This window comes from Centropristis striata, chromosome 10 (genome assembly GCF_030273125.1).
Source record: "Centropristis striata isolate RG_2023a ecotype Rhode Island chromosome 10, C.striata_1.0, whole genome shotgun sequence".
Lineage (NCBI taxonomy): Eukaryota > Metazoa > Chordata > Actinopteri > Perciformes > Serranidae > Centropristis > Centropristis striata.
In genome coordinates, this window is record NC_081526.1 from 21,187,983 (window position 1) to 21,212,056 (window position 24,074).

At 37.3% G+C, this 24,074-nt stretch overlaps 1 protein-coding gene across 4 annotated transcripts; it reads left to right on the forward strand.

Annotated features, from left to right (window-relative positions):
* The first annotated feature begins 6,355 nt into the window (after positions 1-6,355).
* On the forward strand, positions 6,356-23,230 carry LOC131978995 (serine/threonine-protein kinase Nek5-like). 4 transcript variants are annotated; one of them, XM_059342861.1, is made up of 24 exons: positions 6,356-6,566; positions 7,954-8,081; positions 8,203-8,299; positions 8,661-8,758; positions 8,842-8,925; positions 10,130-10,200; positions 10,964-11,050; positions 13,604-13,658; positions 14,424-14,537; positions 15,615-15,701; positions 15,990-16,077; positions 16,932-17,071; positions 18,019-18,071; positions 18,194-18,361; positions 19,322-19,400; positions 19,782-19,895; positions 20,279-20,359; positions 20,937-21,038; positions 21,128-21,208; positions 21,370-21,471; positions 21,543-21,723; positions 22,316-22,426; positions 22,574-22,703; positions 22,870-23,230. In XM_059342861.1, the coding sequence occupies exons 2-24, from the start codon at positions 7,959-7,961 to the stop codon at positions 23,171-23,173; spliced, it is 2,550 nt and encodes an 849-aa protein (XP_059198844.1). In that variant the 5' UTR covers positions 6,356-6,566; positions 7,954-7,958; the 3' UTR covers positions 23,174-23,230. The 4 variants fall into 4 exon arrangements, with proteins under 4 accessions (XP_059198844.1, XP_059198843.1, XP_059198845.1 ...); XM_059342860.1 differs by having other exon boundaries at positions 6,368-6,566; positions 22,568-22,703; XM_059342862.1 differs by having other exon boundaries at positions 6,368-6,566; positions 16,950-17,071; positions 22,568-22,703.
* Positions 23,231-24,074: the final 844 nt, after the last annotated feature.

A 24,074-nucleotide genomic window follows, 5' to 3' on the forward strand; every position in this document is an offset into this window, starting at 1 on the left:
TTTATATTAAATAGAAGTAAGAAAATAAAGTACACAGCAGGGAGTTTAGACACACACTTATGTTAAAATCTTTTTCTCAAGGGTTGTCTGTCTTTTTTTTTATGTGTTTTTTTTTTTTTGGATAACTCTTCTTGTTGTACTAATTTGTGTATATAATCTCTTTAAAGATATGAACAGACCAACACAATAAACAAAAAGGAAAAAACAGAAACCTTGCTGTGGTGTGTTTTCCTGTAAACCCTCGTTAAGCTGCCAGTCGGAATAAAATAACATTTTTACTGTTCTATGGACCACTTTAGTCGAGACAGAAATATATTTTTTGAACTATTTGATAGATTGAGATAAAATGTGGTTCACACATTAATGTTCCTCTCTGGGATACATTTTAACAACTTTGGTGATCCTCTTAATCACATGCTATCATTAAGTCAAAGTTTTAATTTGATAGCATTTAGCTCTATGATCTTAATTTAGTTTTCAATTTCACACCTTTAATGTCAAGTGTCTGATTAACAGGAAGTGGCTGACTTCAAAATATTTTATGCACAAAACCATAAAAACATAAAAAGCACCGGGTTCAAACCATTGATCTATAAAGAGAACCGGAACAGCACAGGCTTTAAGGCAAATTGGTGGCAAAACCGTGTAAACAGCTTCCAAGTTCGTCACTTGATGCCATGGGACCCAAAAACACTTTTTCCCACATACTTAAATTGTAAAATAAATGTCCGTAAATCAGCAGATTCATTTTTTTCCATCTCAACTGTTTTTGCTTTTTTTGCCTTCTTGTCATATTTGGGCAGTGTAGCCGTATTTGTTGCAGACTTTCAGCCACAGCGAAACATTGCACATAAATGTTTGGGTTGTTTTTTTTAAGTTTAACAATGTACAGAAGTTTGTTTGCAACACTAGTGTACTTGCCCTGTGGGCCCTGTGGATGCGAAAGATCATATTTTTTTACACAGAAGTTGAACTGTTTTAGCTTGATTTCTCAATGACTCTCTTTCATAGGAATGAACGGGGCCCTGCCTCTCTATACGTCCATGGTTCCAACTATTTTGGAATGATGAGAAAAAGTTATTTAAGTCCATTTCTGATGAAAAAGTGTAAATCTTGAATTTTGGATCTTAAAAATCACTATATCGCTCTGATACTGATTACATGAAGCTGAGAATACATCTGTACTTTTACTGCATTAAGCTGAAAATACTTCATTTGTACATTTACTACTTATACTTTACATCAAGGTCAAGGTCACGCTTATTTGTAGAGCACCTTATACACAACCAAGGTTGACCAAAGTGATTTACATAAATGAAAAACAACAAAATTCCAAAAGATGCATAAATGAATAACAATAAAATCAAAAATAAAATTAAAAAAGACAATTTCATCAAATAATATATGATATGAGACAATACAGCACACAAAAACAATTTTCTACTCACACAGGTTGGAAAGCCTTGGAGTAAAAGTGAGTTTTCAGAGAAGATGTCCAAAGTCTCTGACGACTGGATATGCAGCGGTAAACTGTTCCATAGTTTAGGGGCAGCCACTGCAAAAGATCGATCGCCTTTAGTTTTTAGCCTGCATTTAGGCACATCCAGGTATGACTCATTTGCAGACCTCAGAGCTCTGGTCGGTCTATGTATGAGTTCAGCTTAATACGCTGGGGCCAATCCGTTTAAAATTTTAAAAACAAACAGGATCAGGATCTTAAAATCAATTATGAAACAGACAGGAAGCCAGTGCAGAGAGGCCAAAACTGGGGATATGTATTCTTGTTTCTTTGTGCCTGTTAAAAGACGAGCTGCAGCATTTTGCACAAGTTGTAGACACCGCAATGAGTGCTGGTCTAAACCTACATACAACGAGTTGCAAAAATCTAGTTTTGAGGAAATGAAAGCATGAATAACCTCCAGGTCACTAGGAGAGAGGTATGGTTTTACCCTGGCCAGAAGTCGCAGCTGGAAAAAGGCACTTTTGACCACATAGCCAAAATGCCTGTCAAATTTGAACTCACTGTTGAAAAAGACACCAAGGCTCTTAATGACTGAGCAGTTTTTTGAATCCAGGGAGGGGGGCAGAGCATCAGCACAATCGCTGTAATGTTTATGACGCCCAAACACAATGACTTTTGTCTTGCTGTAATTTGGATTAAGCAATCTAAAGCTTATCCAAGTCTTGATGTCAGTATACAGGCAAGTGAAGTTTGTACAGAGTCTTTGCAATTCATTTGTAAGGGGAGATAAATCTGAACATAATCAGCGTAACAATGAAAAGACACATTGTTTGCGGAGAATGGATCCAAGTGGCAACATGTACAGTGTAAACAGTAAAGGGTCTAGAATAGACCCTTGAGTAACCCCACAAGTAAGAGGGGTCACACCAGAAGAAAAATCTCCCAAATGCCCTGCGAAGCTCCTGTCAGTAAGGTAGGACTGGAGCAGCATGAGGGCAGCACCCTTGATACCAACATGCTGCTCCAGGCGTGAGAGCAGGGTCCTGTGATCTACTGTGTCTAATGCAGCAGTTAAATCTAATGTCACCATGATGGCAGCACACCCAGAATCAACAGTTATAATAAGATCATTAAAAACTCTTAGAAGGGCAGATTCTGTACTATGTCAAGGTCTAAATCCAGATTGGAACTTTTCACAAATGTAATTTTTCTCCAGAAATGATACCAGCTGGGTAGCCATTATTTTCTCTAACACCTTGGACAGAAAGGGGGGTTCAGAGATAGGCCGAAAATTAGCAAGGATAGATGGGTCAAGGCTAGGTTTTTTGATCAGTGGCTGTGCTATGGCATGCTTAAAAGGAGCTGTAAAACAGGCTGAGCTAAAACAAGCATGAAACAATAATAAAATGAATGAGCCCACAGAATTAAAAACCTTTTTAAAGAGAAGATGAATGCTATCTGAAGGGGAAGTTGTGGGGCGTTGAGTTTCTGCACTACATCCAACAGCTGAGACAGCGGTATAGGTTTAAACTGGTCAAAAACAGCAGGGCACATCAGGGACCCTCTTGCCGAGTCAGAGGCAACAAGAGGCGGTACTGATTGCAGAGCAGAGATTTTGTTGGCAAAGAATTCAAGAAAATCATTACAGAGAGCAGGTAATGGCACAATGGGATCAGTGGTGCATGGGTTTACAAGAGAGCCTAGAACAATGAACAAAACCTTTGGCCTGTCGATGTTGTTTGAGACAAGGTTTGAGAGGTAGCCCACTTTGGCAGATTTAACAGGATTCTGATATTCCAACAGACAGTCCCGCATTATTCCAAGATGAAGGTGGTAAAATGTTTGTATTTTCACTGTTGATACTTTAAACGCATTAAGCTTAGAATACTTTTATTCACATATATACACAAAACTGAAAATACCTTTGTACTTTTACTGCTTAAATTTATATTGCTTAAAGGTGAGGATACTTGTGTACTTTTACTGCATTAAGCTGATAATACTACTACTACTTAAACAACATGAAGGCGAGAATATTTCTGTACTTCAGTAAAATTTCGAAATAAAGTCTCTTACTCGTAACAGAGTATTTTTACATAGTTGTATGGATACTTTTACTTGAGTAAAGGAACCGAATACTTCTTGTCTCATCATAAAGGATGAATATTGCTGTATACAGTTGTGTTTTTGTACGCGGTGACTCCGCTGTGTCATCATGTGACTGTGTGTCTGCAGCCGTCTCCTCAGAGGACTGACCCCTCGGATCAGCTGTCACAGCGGGCGCTCAGCCTTCGTGTCATTTGATCACAGTGGAAATTTGTCCTTGATTAAAGCACTAATCAGAGGGACCTCGCCCAGGGGGATCATGGGAAAAGGGCCAGGTGGTTAGCGGTGCCGTGTCACCTTGAAGGATCAGAGAGAAGGTTGTTTAAAGTGGTCATTTAAAAATACACACTGCAGGTGGTACTAGCATCAACATTTAATTTAAAAAAAAAAATTTAATTGAACTAAACTTAATTAAGAGTTTAATTTAGAGGCTATATTAACTTAAGAACTAAACTCTGTAATAAATAACTTTTTGCGGGAACTACTTGACTGATATTGGTGCTACTGACTTGATGATCTTCAGTCATTTTCCTTAGCGAGACCAGGTCATCTTGTTAATCTACGGATTGCAACAAAAATGAAGTTTGGACATTCATGATTCTTACATCATGTATCTTAATAGTTTCAGTGATCCTCTGACTTTTCATCCACTGTTGCCAGTGGCTCAAGATTTTATTTTGTCCAATACTTTGGTTTATGATTAAATACTTGCAGAACTAATTACATACAAATCCTCCACTCCACTTGGTGTTAACTTCTAATTAGCAAATTTTGCATGCTTAAGTAAACAGATTATATTTAAAAAAATATAGGGGAAAAAGTAAGGATTTTAGGTTGAATTGTCTTAAAATGTTATTAAGATTGTTTCTGTTTTAAAGAAATATTACTACTTTTTATTTATTATTTTAGGGTAACCTGTAAGTTACAACTTACCTCAGTTCTAATAAAAATGTGATTTGAGTTCAAAATAAATAAAAGAGACTCTTGTTGTGTTCTTAATTTCCTTATTTATTCAGGTTTTTATTGCTCCAGTTTTATTGTGCTTTTTATTTGTTTGTGTGTCTGATTTTTGTCTTGCAGGGAGACAGAAGTACAAAAACAAAAAAGCTCTACAGGAAACCACGGCAGACTATGATGTTCACGGACCAAGTCATTGTTCTGCAAGTCACAGGGTAGTCTCAAGTCTGGCAAGTCTCATTCAGTCAAATTTTGAGCTCTAAACAAGAAATAATGAGCTTATCATTAAATCATGAATGTTTTTCTTAAAACATTTTTAAATGTATTTGTTAAAACAAACTTGTTAAAAGTGTGGCTCAAGTAACTGAAAAAAAGTTTTTTAAAAAAGTAGTTCTGAATTGGACTTTCATAGCATATAGCATGGCTAAGGGTAAGGTATCAAGTGTTTTAAAGTCAAAAGACTCAAAGTCAAGTTACAAGTCAAATCTGACATCATCAGCGGTATGACTCGAGTTGTTCACAGAGTAGGGTCTTCATGGATCACACTTTTTATTTTTACTTGGAACTAAAGCTGGCATAAATGAAAATATTAATGAATGGGGGTTTTTTCTGAAGACACTATGCAGTGATCACTGGCTGCTGAACTGCGTTGCTTGAAAAGCTTGAAGCTAAAGACAGACTGTGGAAATGACTTCATTCTCTGTCAGATGAGATGGATATCAGTTTGTGTTCAGCACGGATATAGGTCCAAGATGTAGTTAGCGTAGCTTAGCACAACATAAAAGTATATGAATGTATTAATAAGTCAAATATTCAGGTGCTTACGCTTCATTTCCATCTGATACAGTGACATACACCATGAATAACTTCTTACACACACACACACACACACACGATGGCTGCCTGGCATATCATTCTGGGGTGTGATGGCTAAAATGTGACAACAGCAACATGATCTGTGACTGCGAATAAAGCCCCAAACTTCTGCTGCCAAACTGGGGATTTAAATCAGGATCGTGTCTTTGCAGTCGCAGTGACGCCTTTGGCTCTGATTACAGAGTGGACAGGTGAAAGAAATAACTGCAGACATGCAGCTCACTCCCACTGTGCACCGATGTGTTGGTGTCATCACTGCACTCATACTATCTGTGTGTGTGTGTGTGTGTGTGTGTGTGTGTGTGTGTGTATGTGTGTGTATGTGTGTGTGTCTGAGCAGATGGAGTTGACGCCATTTTTTCCCAACAGCCAAATCAATCAAATTATTGTTCAGATAAAATGTGATAATGACACAAAATTCAACACAAATCTCTCTCTGCACTCCCACTTAGATATGTCTTCTAATAATGTTACATTAATATGTTTCAGGTTAAACATTGATATTTTGATAACCAATAAATTGAAAAACACAAAAAAACAATCTTTTGGGAGTCGCTTTCAGAGTCACTTTTAAATGTTGCAATTGAAGTAAATTAAAGTTCAGGTAATTCAAAACAAATAGTAATAATAAAACATGTATAGAAAATAAATCTGTAATCTAAGGAACAGTGTGAAACGGGGTAAAAAGATCCAGAAAAAGCAGGAAAATTGACATAAATGATCATTCTTATTATTGGTGTAGTAGTTAAGTCATGAGTGTAACAAGTAGGGCAGCATTTTCTCAATTATTGAATAATCATTTGATCTCTAAAATGTCTAAAAAAAATGATGAAAAGTGCCAATTAAAATGTCCTTATGTCCACAATGTCTTGTTTTGTCTCATCAACAGTCCAAAAACATTCCGTTAAAACGGATGTAGAACCAAAAAAGGATGAAAGTTCTCACAATTACGCAGCAAGAACCAATGGAACCAATACATATTTGACATTACTGCTCCGACTACAACTCCCAGCATACCTTGTGATGTCCTCTTTCGATTGCCGTATTCAGCAAATGCTTTTCGTTGACATTATTCTGGCACTTTAACGTCTCGTCAGTTTAAAGTCGTTGTCGCCGCTTTTTGTTTCAGTATGTGACTTTTGGGAGCAAGACAACTCTGTAGAAGGTAAGAATAGATTATTATCTGACATCAAAAACGGATTTTTATCTGCTGAAAGTGAACTTATGTTAGCATGCTAATTGGGAAGCTAGTCGATCGTGTATCGGTCTCCACGGCAACGGGCTCCATCAGCCAAGACTTTGCTTGTCACTGAGACAACCGTTATTAATTTAATGTTTATATTGCTGTTTAACGTTAAATAAACCAGTATTTACCGCATAAACGATTATTATTTGAGGATATTGTCTGTGTTGATTAATCACAGTGAATGAAAGTAACTAATGTTAAGTACCCTAGCTACTTTTATTCAAGTTACACCTATGGTTACACGGTTACACCACAATGTCACCCTGTTAAAATAACCGCCTAACTCTTTTTTTCAAGTTTTGCAGGAAACACAAAAAACTTCACCAAAAGTGTAACATATGACATTTATTGATCATTTCACTCAAAAAGGATATAACAAAGGATGGCTATTGGCATAGTAGTTATTATATATATTATATTACTGAAGAGAAATAAATGACCAATTTTTTGAACATGCCTTTGTGACTTAAGCAAGATATGGTAACACTTTATTTTGAAGGTGTCTACATAAGAGTCATACAAGCCTGTCAGAAACATGACATGACAAGTATCATGAGCATTAATGTTACTTCAAAGTGTCATTAATGTTCATGACACATCCCATGTCATGTTTATGACACGCTCATGTCATTCTTATGTAGACACCTTCAAAATAAAGTGTTACCATATCTTGCTAAAGTCACAAAGGCATGTTCAAAAATGTGCCTAAGTCATTTATTTCTCTAAAGTTACATAATTTACACACACTGTAATTGCCTAAGTCACATTTTATTTTGACTTAGGCATAATAAATCCGCTGAAGTCACACACTTTTCATAGGCCATTATCTTAAAGGGGTAAAATCACATGATCTGATCAACTGAGGATGTAGGCGATTTTACCATAATAGGTGGCTGGCGTCATGAGATGATTTACACAAAACAAAAAAAAATTGACAAAAAATGAGTTAGGCGATTACTATAACAGTGTGACGATATTTAGCAATATTTAACACTAACGTTAACATTACATCTCAAAGAGGAAATATTTCTTTTACTCCACAAATTTTGACTGTCAACTTTCATTAGCAATTAAACAAGCCTTCCCAACACTGTATAGGCTACAAGTACTGAAAATATTATTAAAATGGAAATTATTGTATTGTTGAAGTAATTTTTCTTATGAAAACCTATCATGGTTCAAGTTCACAATTTTCCAGCTTTTGCGTCTATTTAATTAATTAATTAATTAATTATTTCATTCATTATCCTAGTTTCCTTTTAATTAATTAATTTTAGTGTAGAAACATTTGTTTTTCTTGTTACAGGTGTTATGAACAACTATGAAGTCGTCCGTCAGATTGGCGAGGGTGCGTTTGGTAAAGCCTTCCTGGTTCGAGACAGAGGGGGAGGTGGAGACAGACAGTGTGTGGTCAAACAGATCAACCTCAGAAAGGTATGACGGTTTCACACCAACAACCTGCAGCTCACAGATGTTAAAACACATGTGATAATGTTAATTTACAATGGGGTGTTGGAGTTTAGATTGTTGGATTAAAAGTGTGTTTCTGCCTCAGATGTCAGCAAGGGAAAAGGAAGGGTCCAAAAAAGAAGTGACACTGCTTTCGAAGATGAAGCATCCCAACATTGTCGCATTCATCAGCTCATTTCAAGGTGAGTTGTGACTCCAAACAGAACATGTCTGTGTGCTCAATATATTATATAGTATACAGTCATGGAAAAAAATGTCAAACCATTGCTTTCTTCAATTTCTTGTTCATTTTAATGTCTGGTGCAACTAAAGGTACATTTATTTGGACAAATGTAATGAAAACAACACAAATAGCTCATAAGAGTTTAATTTAATAGCTGACATCTAGCCATTTTCCATTGTTTTCTTGATAATAACCAAAATCATTATCTACACACACACACACACACACACACACACACACACATATATATATATATATATATATATATATATATATATATATATATACAAATGTATGTATGTACTCTTTACTGTGTGTAGAGAAGGGCAGCCTGTATATAGTGATGGAGTACTGTGACGGAGGAGATCTGATGAAGAAGATCAACCTGCAGAGAGGAGTCTTCTTCACTGAGGAAAAGGTGACATTAGAGAGTAATTTGGCCTTCGTACATAATAATAATGGACACATGCACAGAGTAAAACGGAGCTGTATGTTCCTCAGGTAGTGGACTGGTTCGTTCAGATCTCTCTGGGCCTCAAACACATCCACGACAGGAAGATCCTCCACAGAGACATAAAAGCTCAGGTATCTGACTTGCTGACTTCCTGCACTCATCCACTACAATTATATATAGATATATATACGTATATATATATATATATATATATAATGCCATGAAACATTTCCTAATTTGGGCATTTTCAGCGTAAATAATGGAAGACATTTGTGAATAAGCAGCAAAGTTCATCAAACAATGAATGTCTTCATATTTTTTGATAAATGCATTTATAATAAGACGTCCTGAGTACTTACTAAGTAGTTTACAAATGAAACCTTTACATGGAAAACATAAAGTTTAAATATATATTAATTGTTGTGGACTAAATTGTTCATATATAGCAGCAGGACTTGAATCTCTGTAGCATGTACATTTTCTTTTTACTCTCAGATTATCATTTTGTGAACAAAACTTGTCAACGAGCATACTACTCCTTTGACATCCTGCAGTTAAAGGAATGAGAGAATAGAACATGAACTTATTATGGTATGAGGCCCAGTGTTTTGTATCTTTTTGTTCGCAATATGCTTTATAAAGTTTAAGAATTCACATAGGAGACTACAATCCACCCTCATCATATTAGAGCCACCTTTCACAGCTTACAGTGTTCGATAGGAACAAGATTTTTTTTTTTTTAAAGATTATTTTTTGGGTATTTTTCATGCTTTATTGAAAGTGACAGATAGAAAGGGGGTGACAGAGGGGAGGACATGCGGCAAAGGGAGCACAGGCCGGATTCGAACCCGGCTCCGCTGCAGCAAGGACTCAGCCTTAATGGTAAGCGCTCTACCAGTGTGAGCCACTGGGACGCCCCAGGAAAGGAACAAGATTTTTGGTGGACTGTGACTTTAACTGGGCCTTGTTACCCACAGGCAAAAGATCATGAATTCCCCGTAGAACTTGTACACGGTAAACAACATCATCCACAAAGCCTGAGGTTAGACTTTTTAATTAACGAGTATTATCATTACAGACTTCAGGGGATTGTGAGGCTGAACTGTCCACAGCTTCAGCTTTGTTCTGAACAAAGACCTCGCTGTGTGCCAACTCCCAGAATAACTTGACATGACTGACCACAGACTGTGTCTCTGTTCACAACCATCACTATCTTTCATCAATCATATCTGTTTCCACTAACACACACACACACACACACAAGATGTATGCACAGTCACTGTTTCCCTGCTGGAACAGAGACATGCTTTCATTCCTGCTCTCCCTCCGCTCCAGAATATCTTCCTAACCAACGGAGGGATGAAAGCAAAGCTGGGGGACTTTGGAATCGCGAGAATGTTGAATAAGTAAGTCAGTGTCATCTTCACTCTCTCACACACACACACACACACGCACACACTCACAGAGTGCAGCTGTTTATCACTGAGCACTCTGTAACACATGGAAGGCCTCCAAACAAGTCATTATCATTCCACAAACTCTCAACTAGCACATGTAAACACACATGTTGTGGAAATAATTGTCAGTATGCAGGGCTGAACAAAATTGAACAAATTTGATTTGTGTCCTGCAAATACAACTTTTGGCGTAATAATATAAGACCAACTGTGGAAGAAAGTAACTTAACATTTATTTAAGCGTTGGTTACTTTTCAGATTTAGATTTTCCTTTATAAAAGACAATAATCCTATACAATACAATGCAAAGAGATTGAAATTAAAGATCAAGAAGAAGAACAAGTGATTCTCGTCTGTTGGTGCTTGTGACCTCACACAAAAAGCATTTTCTTTGTCTTATTTCAGAGTTCTTTGTTGTCAGTTCCCCCAAACAGACATTTCTCACATGATTTCATTTGTTCAAACTGTTCAAATAATCAATATTAAAAAAAGATATGGAAAAAAGTCCAGAAACTGAAAACATATTGTTATTCTTTCCTTCTCCATAAATCATCTCACAACCTCTCAGATTTAAATTCAGGGCATTTGGAGGGGCCTGACCCCTAGGTTGTGAACCACGACTTGGAACTAGCAAACTAAATGTATTTTAGGTTTCACTGGCTTTAAAATATTGAACCCTGACTGAGTATGTTTGTGATCTGTGGCCTTGCAGCACTATGGAGCTGGCCAGGACTTGTGTCGGGACACCGTACTACCTCTCCCCAGAGATCTGCGAGAGTCGACCTTACAACAACAAGACGTACGTATTGTCGACACTCAAAAACACAACCTGAACAATCATGAAGGTCCACAACAAGCTTTTCTTTGACATTCATTTCATTCTGCAATATTGTGGCACAAACTGAGTCAGAATATATATATATATATATATATATATATATATAAATTAATTAAAACATAAATATACATCATTTTTTGCTTTCCTAGATGTTTCTCCTTGTCATTTCTAAAAAGTGTACAAGTGTACATTTAATCAATTGTTTATAACATGGGTAATGATGAATGAATTTAATTAATATAATGGAGTTGTTGAGCAACAATTTGAAGTAATTATTAATAACATTTACCATGATGACATATTTAGCATAATTTTACTGTGTTTTTATAGATTGTCATTCATTATCTGTTAATACAGTGGACTCCTCTTAAGCGTGCTCATAGTAGGAAGTCTTGTTGTTATTAAACACTTCTTCTCACAATCATAGTTTTACTGCCAATGTTTTGTTATACTCAATAGGTAAAATGTTAATGTTTAATGTTGCTGGTGGTCAAGATAAAAGCTTCAGAAACATCTAAGAAATGAAAAAGGTATGTTTTTCTCAAACTTCTCTTTGTGAAGTTTACTCATTTGAAATTGTCAGCAGCCTCTCAAAGTGTTTGACTGGCTGTAGCTCAGATTGTTAGTTTTGTTTGTTTTCATCTGCTTTGAGTCCAGGCTGGGTGGAGTCCATCTCTTCTGGTCTTTTCAGGGAGTTTCCTCTAAATTGTCAACTTCTAAAACAAAGAAAAGATTAATTTTGGCTGATTAACATTCTGATGTTCGTTATGTTTTCTGTCACACCCATCTGAAACCAAAACAAGTTAAAGAAAACCACAAAACTCAATTACATATACACTGCAACAGTTTTTGACCCATGGGAGAAAATCATCATCATCATCACCCCGACCAGTTGTAAAAGACATGTAAATAAAGAAATGTCTTTGTTCTTTAAAAGCCTTTTAGGATGATCGCTAACTGATTTTTTTTTGCGAAATACATACACAGTCTCTGGTGTCATAAGGTGGAGTGTGAACTTTTCCAAGTCTATTAATGTCTGGACAGAGCTGCTAATGTTAGCCTAAACTCAGTAGTTAGTTAATGATGTGATCTTTGACCTTGAAAGTATTGTTTCATAATAATTGAATTAAAGCTAGCACCTTTTTTTTTAATTGTTCTTGATCTTCTGGTTTTTATTGCTCTCTTTGCAATTTTTAGATCAGGTTAATTCTTGTACTTTTATTTTGAAAAGTGCTGCATGAATAAATGGGATTCACGCTTATTGTTAAGTTATTAAGTTAATTACCAGACTTGCAATTGCAGGTTATGTTAGAGCACACAAACACAATCTTAAATCTGTTCCTGACACTTTTGTTTTCAGTTTTGGAAAGGAAATGCCAAAACCAAACTCTTTAAATGCAGAATATCTATGCCACATCAGCGCTTTGCAACCTGCAACAACCTGCTGTGCCTGGCAACAATGTCTGAGCATTGATTGGACAATCACTGTTTGGGGGAGGGGCTTGGAAAACTGACTCAGCTCAAAATTACCCCTGACCTGGTGTACAGAGAGGAGCTTTCCCTTTTGTATTTTCATGGTTGAGATACGACCAAATGCTTCTACGATCCCACATCTGGTTGCGGCACATTCACTCAGAGGGGTGTTTCGTTTACACACAGACCCTCGCTGACAGGAAACTGAGACGTGCAGCAAACACACACATGCAAAGTGATTATCATTCTCCTCCCTCTCGTTCTGTGTGTTTAGACAGATCATTGCTCTGTTCTCCTCTGCATTCTTGTTGTGATACAAGCGAGGTCAGAGTAACTTCCTCTTTCCCACACTCACACAGACATGCTTAGATTTCTATACTTGTGAGACCCTCATTTACACAACCCATGCCTGAGCCCTCAATACTAACATCTCCAAAACCCTAGATCTGAACAGAACTCAAAAACAAAGACTTAACTCTCAAACATGACCACGATGAAGGAAAAATAACTTTAATTCCCAAGGTCCAGACCTCTAGTTGGACCTCACAAAGTTAGAAGCATGGAGTACACACACATACTTGGTTCCTTGCCAAACATGCAGCCGTATGACTCCAGAACTGAAAACCTTTATGTTACAACTTTCTGCCGGTAGATTCGCTCTGATTAGAGACTTCAATGCTTCATTTCACTTTGATATTATAGTTTTCTTTCTGGTGTTTATGTATTTAGCTTAAGGGGGCAGTGAATAATGTCAGGCCCTGCCACAGCATCCTGTTTCAACAGGAAGTATGTCAAGTTATACAAGATGCTGTAAAAAACTGCTATATGATGACTGTGGAATTCTCTGTGGAATTTTAAAAAATCTGGAAGGACATCTGGCCGTGATATAACTGAATCAGGAAGTCTTTCTATCAAATTATTGTGGCTAAATTAATGTCAGATTGCATTTTATGTGTGTGTGTGTGTGTGTGTGTGTGCGCGCGCGCGCGCGCGCGCGAGCACGTGTGCGTGTGCGTGTGTGTGTGTGTGTCCACTCTGCAGGGATATCTGGTCTCTGGGCTGTGTCCTGTATGAACTCTGCACCCTAAGGCATCCAGTAAGCTGCACCACACCCAGCTCACACACACACACACACACACACACACACAGCTGAAACCTCTAAAACTCAGCAAACACTAAGCTAACACTAACGCTAGTTTACCCTGATGATTTATTTATTAGAATTTCTTGATTAATGTATTTATTATTTTGTCAATTAAATGTCAGAAAATTGTAAAAATGGTTTGTTTTATTCAGCCAACATTACAGAGAATACAGTTTATTTACTCATTTAATCCAAGCATTTGAGAAGTTTGGGCCTTTGTAAAGTTTTGCTCTTTGCTTGACAAATAATGACTTGATTCATCATTTATCAAAATAGTTGTCATTTAATTTTCTCTTAACTATGGGTGTGTCTGCATCTTTTTACTTAAGTACTATACGTAACAATAACTTTGAGTAATTCCATTTTATCTTACTTTACTCCTCTACACATTATTGGTACAACAAGTTATAAAAACAATTATTTTGGGAACCCAAAAGTATATAAAGTAACTTAAATTTGCTCCACCTTTACACTTTAATGTAACAATGTCTTTAAATACTATAATATATATACTTTTTTTAATTGTCCATTTTGCATAATGAGCTCTTGTACTTTTGGCACTTTAAGCATATTTTGATGCTAATCATTTTTTACTTTTACCAAAACAAATTTAAACCAAAAACATTTAAGTATATCTTATCTTAGTAAGATAAGCAGAGTTTTGAATGCTTTTACTTGAGTACCTCCACACTGGTATTTCTACGTCGTCACCTTCAGTTTGAGGGCAGCAGTCTGCGGCAGCTGGTGGGTAAAATCTGCAGGGGGCGCTACAACCCAGTACCCAGCCGCTACTCCTACGACCTTCGGCTGCTCGCTACCCAACTCTTCAAGGTTAGACACTCTTTATTTATTTATTTATTTATTTATTTATTTATCTCTCTCTTTACACTCTGTGGATGTGAGGTAAAGGTAACCTTTAAAAAGGGAGCATAAACAGCAGGTGCAGTACTTTTAGCTGAACCTGGATTTGAACAGTAACTCAGTCACTTGAACTTTGATGACTCTGACTTTAACTGTGATGACTCGTACTTGCACCCTGAGGGGGAACCTTGAACTTGAACTCCCCACATTCCTTCCTGGGATTGCTCAGTGTGGGAGTATAAATGTGTCTATTTCTGAGTTGTAACACTCAAAATACAGAACATTTTATGTGATTTCAACTTAAAAAACTTCAGTAACCATTAAGAGATTTTATTTCCATGAAAAGACAAACCATTAAAACCAGCATTGAGACAGAAAACTTCCTTTACCTAAAGAGTCGTCTTGTCTGACATTTTCACAATATTCCAGACATATTTTTTATTTTTCAGAAGTCTGAAAGGAGTTACTAAGTTCACAGAGTTCAAACTGCAAAACAAGTACATTTAAAAAGGAAAGTGTTCATGTCAGAAAGTCAGGAAACTGCTTGAGCAGCTGTTCGGGATATCAGCCCGAGCTGCACATAAGGAAGCTTCCATTGTCTACTGTAGACACTTGGGAAGATAAATCATACTGCAGCATTCAGACTGTTGGTTATTCCTGGTATTATATCTAATGTTTACAGAAGATTTTGAGGAGTTCACAGAACTTTCACATCTACCAAAAATACCGCCAATTAACTGCTGTTATTCAGTATATAGAAAGTAAATGTCTCAGCACCCTTTGTATATGTTTTCAGTGTGTTACATGTAAAGTAATGAATATATTGAATGCTGATTGGCTTATTGTTTATGATTGAGTTTCACATTATACAGAAAGTGAGTGAATCTGTTTTTTCACTTGCTTACTAGTTTTGTAATTGAAATGTAATAATTATCATTAAACTGAGTAATTATAAAAGCATCTTGTGCAAATTATGCTGCTTTTTAGTGTCCATCTTCAGCGGTTTATTGTGCCACATACACATAAACATACACATTGTTTTCTCAGGTCAACCCTCGGGACCGTCCCTCGATCAGCTCTGTCCTCAGGCGTCCCTTCCTGGAGAAGCACATCAGCAAACACCTGGACCCACAGGTAATCTGATTGGTTCACTGATCAGTTCATTAACTCAGTGAGAGGTTAAAGGTCTTTGAAAAACTTGATTACAGGTTTATAATTACTGGCTACTGAATTGCATCCTAAAATATCCCTGAAACAAAGACAAATTATGTGTTATAAATTAAGTGTTATTTACATTTCGAAGTTTTGAAATAATTTGCTTTCAGTATACTTCCACAAATAAGGGTCTCAGAAGTACAGTATGTATAAATGTGTGGGTGTGCATATATGTGTGTGTGTGTCTGTGGTTTCCTGTGTGTGCAGATGATGCAGGAAGAGTTCAGCCACACGGTGCTGCATCGAAACAGAGCAGCAGCATCTCAAGCTGCTAAAACGAGAGCAGAAGCAGCAGGTAACACTGCACACATGTGAACTGAATAAAACACACAAATGCAAAAAAGATAACAACAACCAAACAGCAGTAACGGAAGCTTTACCTGGTTTCAGTTTTAATGAGATGTGTTGAATGTGGATTCTGGCGCCACCCAGTGGTCACTTACTTACAACACTTTTGGTTTGATGACACATTGTTGCTCGGCTCCAGCTGCCGTCCTTCAACACATCTGATAAATTGCAGAGAAACTCGACCCTCTCCTGTACTCGGTGGTATCGCTCCATCTGCACAGGAGACGAGCTGAGTCCTGATTGGACTGATTTCGACCGCGTCACATCTTGGCACACTTTGTGTTTTGGTAACATCAGAACACAAAGTCTTGAATCATTGAGGGAGTGTCTGTTTTTTACTTGCTCGTGCACTTTACAATGGTTACCTAACTCACTTGTCTTCATCTGTCATCCCTGCTCTGGCAGACTTCGTCTTTTTTCATGTTCCCCATGTCATTTATTACAATACACTAAAATTAGTTCATGCTAATCTTTATCCGTTTTTGCATTATCAGACAGAAGACAAAGAGCAGGAAGAGTATATTAAACAGGAAACTCATGCCACCTATGGGCGCACATGTAAAATATTTATACAGTTGCCTTTACTTAAACAGAAGTACAAATACCACACTATGAAAGTACTCCACTAGAAGTCCTGCCTTCAAGAACAAGTATATAAATATTATCAGTACATGAACTTACAAAAAAAAGAAGAAAAATACTCATTGTGCAGTAAAATGTCCCATGTTGTATTTTACTGCTGTAGAGTTTTACAGCATTCAAAGTGACACCAGTATCTATGCTATTGTTTTTTCCACTCAGTACTGTCTTCTTATCCAGAGAAGAAGCAGAAGTTCAAAGCTGCAGAGAGACCCGGGGCCGCCGTGAAGAGGCTACCTGCTAAACCAGAGTGGAGAGTTCCACTCAGACCACTCAGAGGCTACACTCCTCCCCAATACAAAGTAATAATAATATAATTTTAAAATAAAAGTAATAATAATAATATTCAGTGTCAAACAGCACCAGTACCACCTATATAAAGTTTACCCAATATTAGCACCCTCCGACTTGGTTTTTTTCTTCTGTTGTTTAGATAAATATGGTACGGTTGCTGATTGCCTTTATGAATTTTACCTGATGATCAAAATGTCAAATAATGTAGTGTGCAGGTGGAATATGAATTGGTACATTAACTTAGGTACTTGTAAAGTTTTGAGTTACTTAATATTTTCCACTCAAACACCTCTAACACTCACTATGTAACATGTTATACCTTCTTTGTTTAATCCTTTTTTTTTTTCAGATATCAGTGGGTCCATCAGGTCACAGCCCATAAATAAATCCATCCAAAATCCTTTAAACTGATGGTTACTTTTTAAAGTTATTGCATTTATCAATAACACATTTTATTTATTTAAGACTTTTGAGGAACAACTGAATTTATAAATGTATGACCTTGCCTAATGTTATGCTGTCGATTCATATATACAGTCATGGAAAAAATATTAGACCACCATTTTTCTTCAATTTCTTGTTCATTTTAATGCCTGGTACAACTGAAGGTACATTTGTTTGGACAACTATATTGGTAACAACAAAAATAGGTCATAATAGTTTAATTTAAGAGCTGATATCTAGCCATTTTCCATGGTTTTCTTGATAATGATTTTGGTTATTATCAAGAAAAAACATGGAAAATGGCTAGATATCAGCTTGTTACCATTATATTTGTCCAAACAAATGTACCTTTACTTGTACCAGGTATTAAAATTAACAAAAAATTGAAGAAAACAAGGGTGGTCTAACATTTTTTTTCCATGACTGTATATTTATACAACTGCCTCTTCTTGATAAATTTTTCTTTGTTATGTTTCTATTGTTCTAATACTACAGTTATTTGTGATCACAGCCTCTTCATCAACGAGCAGCAGCCAGAGAAGCTGCAGGGCAGCAGAACCAAAGGTAAGTTAGATCGACTGTATCACACAGGTAAACGAATGAAAATCTTCATCAGCTATCAGTGATTCTGTGACCTCTTAATGACTTCAATTATGGATTTTGACTGAAAACTATTACTGTGGCAGGTTAAATGGACAGCAGCCAGTCGGCAATTACCAGCACCACTACGCCCAGCTGGATGCCTTACTGAGGAGGAACAAGGTGGACGTCCTGCCTCCTCCTCCTCCACCTCCTCCTCCACGGGAGAGAGAGAAGGAACAATATGAAGACCACACTGGGGAACCATACCAGCTGTGAGTAACCTACAACTAACAATTATTTTTCATTAATTAATCTTTGGATTATTATCCTGACTGATCGATAAATCGTTTTGTCTATAAGTTATCAGAAAATAGTGAAAAACACCAGTCACATTTTCCCAGAACCCAAGGAGACGTCCTCAAAGCTTATTTTGTCAGATAAAAGTCTGAAACTCAAATATATTAAATTTATGATAACTTAAAGATAATTTAGTTGTACAGGATAACCATATTAGCTTCTGTTCAATTAGCTGGATGTTTACCTTCCCAGCTCAACTAGTTACTCACACATGCAACAAACAATGTACAGCTAACTGGACCATATGTTCACATTAGTTAAATTAATAGTTTGACATTTTGGTGAATACACGTTTGTTTTCTTGCTGAGAGTCAGATGAGAAGATTCATTCCAGTGTCACCTATTTATTAAGTGGAAAGTTTAGGTTAACAAAAGGAATAGAAACAGGGTAAACAGCCAGACTCTTTTTTTTTTTTAACTCCAAGGTAATAATATCCACTTATCAGCACCTCTAAAGCTCATTGATAAACATGTTGTATCTTGTTTATCTAACCTTAACAAAAAAACAGAGGGCAAAAATGATTTTATGGGTTTATGGTTTAATGGTTATTTGCTGCACTATTTCTTGTCAAGGTACAGTGACTTCCTCAGCAGATGAATTTTGCTACTATAGAACAGAGCCAGGGTGGTTCCCTTCCTGCTTCCAGCCTTTATGCTTAGCTAAACTAATGGAAATGGTTAGAAAAAGCTTAAATCCCCCAAAAGTCAACATTTCATTTTAACATGTTTTTGGAGCTTATATTGTGTTTCTAACAGACTAAATTTGTGATGTATTGTCATTTTGGAGTTTGGAGAAAATAAATTATTATTAACAATACTGTATTATTAACAATATTAACCATGTCCTTTTTTCCACCCCTTCATCTGTCCTTCAGTGTGGCTGCAGCTCGTAATGAATACCTGCAGAGGAGACACGAGGCAAACCAGTACAAGCTGAGAGCAGAGAAACAGTTGGTAGGAAGAAGCTCAGCAACTTCATAGTTCTGTCACTCACACATGCTGACTTTACTGACCTAATTTTCTGATTATTTCCTGGATTTTTGGGTTTTAATACTACTGATTTTGGCTGTAAACTAATTCAGGGTTCTTCCAGTTTAGATAATCTCACACTGGGGGAACAAATCACCCAACATATTTATCATTCTTCACAAATGTGTTTTAAAAATAAATTGAGCACATTGAATTAAAAAAACAAAAAAGACAAATTGTTCTTACCGATTGCAGGATTCTTAATGCAGGTTAGCACTGGAACATTACTTAAAAAGTTGGAAATAGAATATAATATAATAATTCCAAATTCCGCTGAAATTCTGACCTTAGCCCTCTGATCATCAGGGTCTGCGTCCGTGTACGGCTGAGCGCAACAGGAAGCCCGATGGTCAGGAGCAGGAAGTGGGACAACTTGAACACCAACATGCACCTCAAGACAGGAGACAGGGGGGACAGCAGGTTGGACACACAGGAGAAAAAGCAGTCATTATAGTGAAGGGACAGCACTGTACTTTAGCTTTCTTTCAGAAACCATGAATTATGTTTACTACCAAATTTAGTAAAGACTAAATGAAATGCATAGCAGGTCAGTTTTTTGTTGATGAAAATGTGTGCAGGCGTAAATAGGTGTTTCACAGAAGTCCAGGAAAAGAATGATAAATTTGCTTCTGAGCCACAGAGTCCTGGAGTTTTTAACCCGATGTTGGCTTTACAGAGGTGGAAAGTAGCTCAAGTAACTCAAGTCCCCTTCTTAAGTACAACTCTGAACATACTTGAGTTTTTATATTTAATGCATATTTATACTGTGTTTTGTGTGTGTGTGTGTGTGTGTGTGTGTGTAGGAGTACTTACGTCAGCTGGATGTCATCAGACAGCAGTATCACCATGATATGAGACAGATGAGGCTTAGAGCTGAAGTAGAGGTAAAAAAAACTTTATTACCCTTTCTGTTCGACACAGCGTTCAGGGTTTAAATGCAGCGTTTTATGTCTGATTTTAGAGGACAGTTTCTGCATCCCTGCAGCTCTCTTTACCACTTAATATTTTGTTACTTGGCAGGTGACCTGTACAATGATTCGTCTGGGTGGTCCTTTAAGACATTACAGTACTGTGCAGTGATGAGATCACAGGCATAATTTTTCATGATACATAATGATAGATTTGGACATTGTGTCTGAGGTGTCCTCAGTTTTATTCTCTGGCGCCCCACTGTGGAGGTTTTTCTATGTCTCTTGTATTTTCGTGCTACTTAATGTCTATGAAGCACCATAAACCTGTAATTTCCCAAGGGTTAAAGTGCCACCCTGAGAAGTTAAATTACACAGTGAATATTTCATCCCCGACCTCCCACTTAATCCAGTCTGAATGGGCACACTGAGAACAGCTCCTTCTGTCAACCCAGATAACAACAGTGACTCTTAGTCAGTCTGAAATTATGCCTGTATCGACATAATCAATGAGGCAGAGTAAGCAATATATTTTCATTCTGTCATGTCTCAGAGTCAACCACAACACAAGCAAAGAACCTTTGTGGTGGAGAAATCAAAAGACTCAGAACCTTCTGCAGACAATAAAGAGCCACAGAGAGCCCCACCTGCTCAGGTAAATACGACTGGAAATCACTTGAGTCAGATATTCATACTTCACTCAAAACAAATGTATCAGTCTCTAATAGCATGTCCTTCCTTCAGGACATGGAAGCAGCTCTGAGGCAGATCAGAGAGGAGAACAGAGACCAGAGGAGAGCACTGGAGAGAAAACACAAAGACAAGGTGAGATCAGACTAAATACAAAGAGTTAGACTTGTCTTTGAGTCTGGTATTCCAGCTTATAATCACTATTTCCCTAATTCCCTAATTTTTAAATAGCAGTACAAACCTGATACAAACATGTGAGTTGGATTGTTATTTGCTTTTTTCTGTAATTTTTCCAGAAAGGAATCATGTTTGAGATCCGCTTAGATGATGATGTGACAAAGGAGGATGCAGAGAAGGAGAAGGAGAAAGAGGAGGGAAGAGAAGAATCAGAGAAGAAGGTAAGTGTCTCTCTTTCTCAGCTCTTCTTCACTTTCTCTCTCTCATGTTTACTCCCTGGCCTCCTGAACAGGAAGTGGACCCTCTGAACCAGTGTTTGAGCTTCCAGGAGGGGGAGGAGTTGAAGCAAAGGGATTGGTTGGAGGTGAGGAGGGGGTGGAGCCAGAGGACTCCCCAGACTCTGCTGGACGCACTTGGCAACATGGACGTTAACTCTGTCTACAACACTGCTGTCGCTGTCGAAGCTGGACAAGGTGAGTTACATGTAAAAACAGCGGAGTTAAGAGACACAAAAATGAATCTAAATTCTATCTTTAGTACATTTTATTAACTCTATTATTGGCTCATGACAAGCGCAGTTAATCATTTGATTTCCTCTTTTTATATTTCACTAGAGTTTCACAAATTTAATGTTTATTTTTTTCAGTGACTTTATTTCTGCCTATTTCTTTCTTCTGCTGTTCCCAGCCTTCCTTCCTCTTGCTGATTAGCTTACCATAGCATACAGATATATAAATAGGTCCAAAGTCACAACAAAAAACATACAAGATCACCTTTAAATCTTGTTTTTGCTTGTTTGTTGTGTTCAAGACTATTTTCTTCTTATTATATTTTATTTCTATAAATGTAAATAAATAAATAAATATTTTTCCTGTATTTTGACCTATAATAATATAATATAAATAATAATAATAATGGACCAGTAATCTGTTCAGGGTTACTTCTCTGCCTTCCATGCAATACACGCTGGGAAATAAATGATAGAATATATACTTCATAGATTAATTAGTTGAACATTGAACGCCCTAAATATACAGTATTTTTCCTGTCCCCCTCCGCCCTTAGGTGAGGAGGCGGCAGGTCGCAGGCAATGGGTCGATGACGCTCCCAACACCCTGCTGGACGCTCTTGCTCAAGCTGAACTCACATCATCAACTCTGGACTCAGTGATTGCAGGTCAGACTTCACTCAATCACACCAACATCTGACTGACCAGTGAACATAGCACTGTTATTATTTATCTTTCAACATGGACAGAAAACCTGAGAACCAACACTTCCTCTGAAAAGTCTTACACTGAACTGTTTTTACTCTCAGATTCAGAGGCAGAGAAAGACAAAGCAGAAGAGGAGAGAGAGGAAGAAAAAGAGGAGAAAAGGGAGGAGGAAGAGGACGACTCTGATGTGGAGATGGATGAAGATCGCCTAGAGCCGAGGTCAGATGATGACGACACGTAAGTAAACACTCACTGCTCTCTGTAACTTTAATTTCTTATGAATTTAACTGTCATTCTCCTTTAAACCCACTGAATGCTCTCATAAATGTTTTTTTGTTTTGTTTCTGTGGAAAAACTGCTCTGACAACTCTGCATGGGATAATTTTGATTTCTTCCTCATCAGGAACTTTGAGGAGTCGGAGGATGAGCTGAGGGAAGCCGTGGCAGACTCCATGAAGAACCTGTTTGTGATGGAGGACGGGAGCTCTGACGAGGCAGAGCACGCAGAGGAGGAGGAGGCAGGGGACAATGGGATGGAGGAGAATGAGGATGAAGGTGCAGTGAGGGCTACGGACTCTAAAGAAATTCAGCCGAAGGTTGAGGATTCACATTCAGACGTTGTTTCCTCTGAGCAAGAAGAACATGAGGGTCAGAACAAGAACTCAGACAATAACACAACTTTAAATAAGCAGCAGCAGACGTCCTGAGTGCTCACAAACATTAGTTTCTTTATTCTGAATGACAATAAAACAGCAGTTACTGGAGTCTGTCTAACTTAAATTCAATCAAATCTAGACTCAAAAGTCTGGAACAACAAATAAATCATTCTTAACAGGATACTGACAAAGTTGCCTTGTTAAATTTGGGAGCCAGTAGAAACTTTGTCTTGTCTACAGTCTTCATCGGTCTGTGAATTAAAGGGCTTAAGGGAGAAGTTCAAACCCTGGCTTCACATTTCCACAAACCTGACCAATAACTATTTTAAGTGGGTGAGAATGTTTAATTTAGCTTTCAGAAAGAGGGTTTCAGGGCCTGAGGGATGAGGATGAGCACATTGTTGCTTACTTGATAAACAAAATTATGTCTGAACGTCCAGTCATAAGTCTGGTTTTATTCTATATCTTTTTTTTATTGTCAACAAATCCCATGAAAAGACCAAAACATTTTTTTGTTCTTTTCTACCTGTGGCTCTTAGCTTCAAGCACAATGGGTTCTATGAAGATGATCAGTCTTTAAAAACAGTAGTACAATAGTGCATTTGTATAGGGACTATTTTCAGCAGTGGATTAATCCACTTTGTGTGACTTGTGAGCAAACCAAACGTGTTTTTTCTTGGTAATGAAGGAACATACACCCAGTGCAACAGTGTGGCTCATTGATGTGATTTTATTAGGTTTTGGACAACAATGGAGCTCTATGCAACAGAGGAAGAAGATATATCGAGCTTTCATATACAAACACTTGTAAGTAGATACATTCACTGTTGGTTTTGGTCTTTTCATTGGATTTATTGATAAGAAAAATATAGAATATCAAAATCAGCTTCAGTCTGATTCCTAGTTGTAATTCTTCACTTTTGTACAGCAGACAATTAAATGGAAGCTGTTG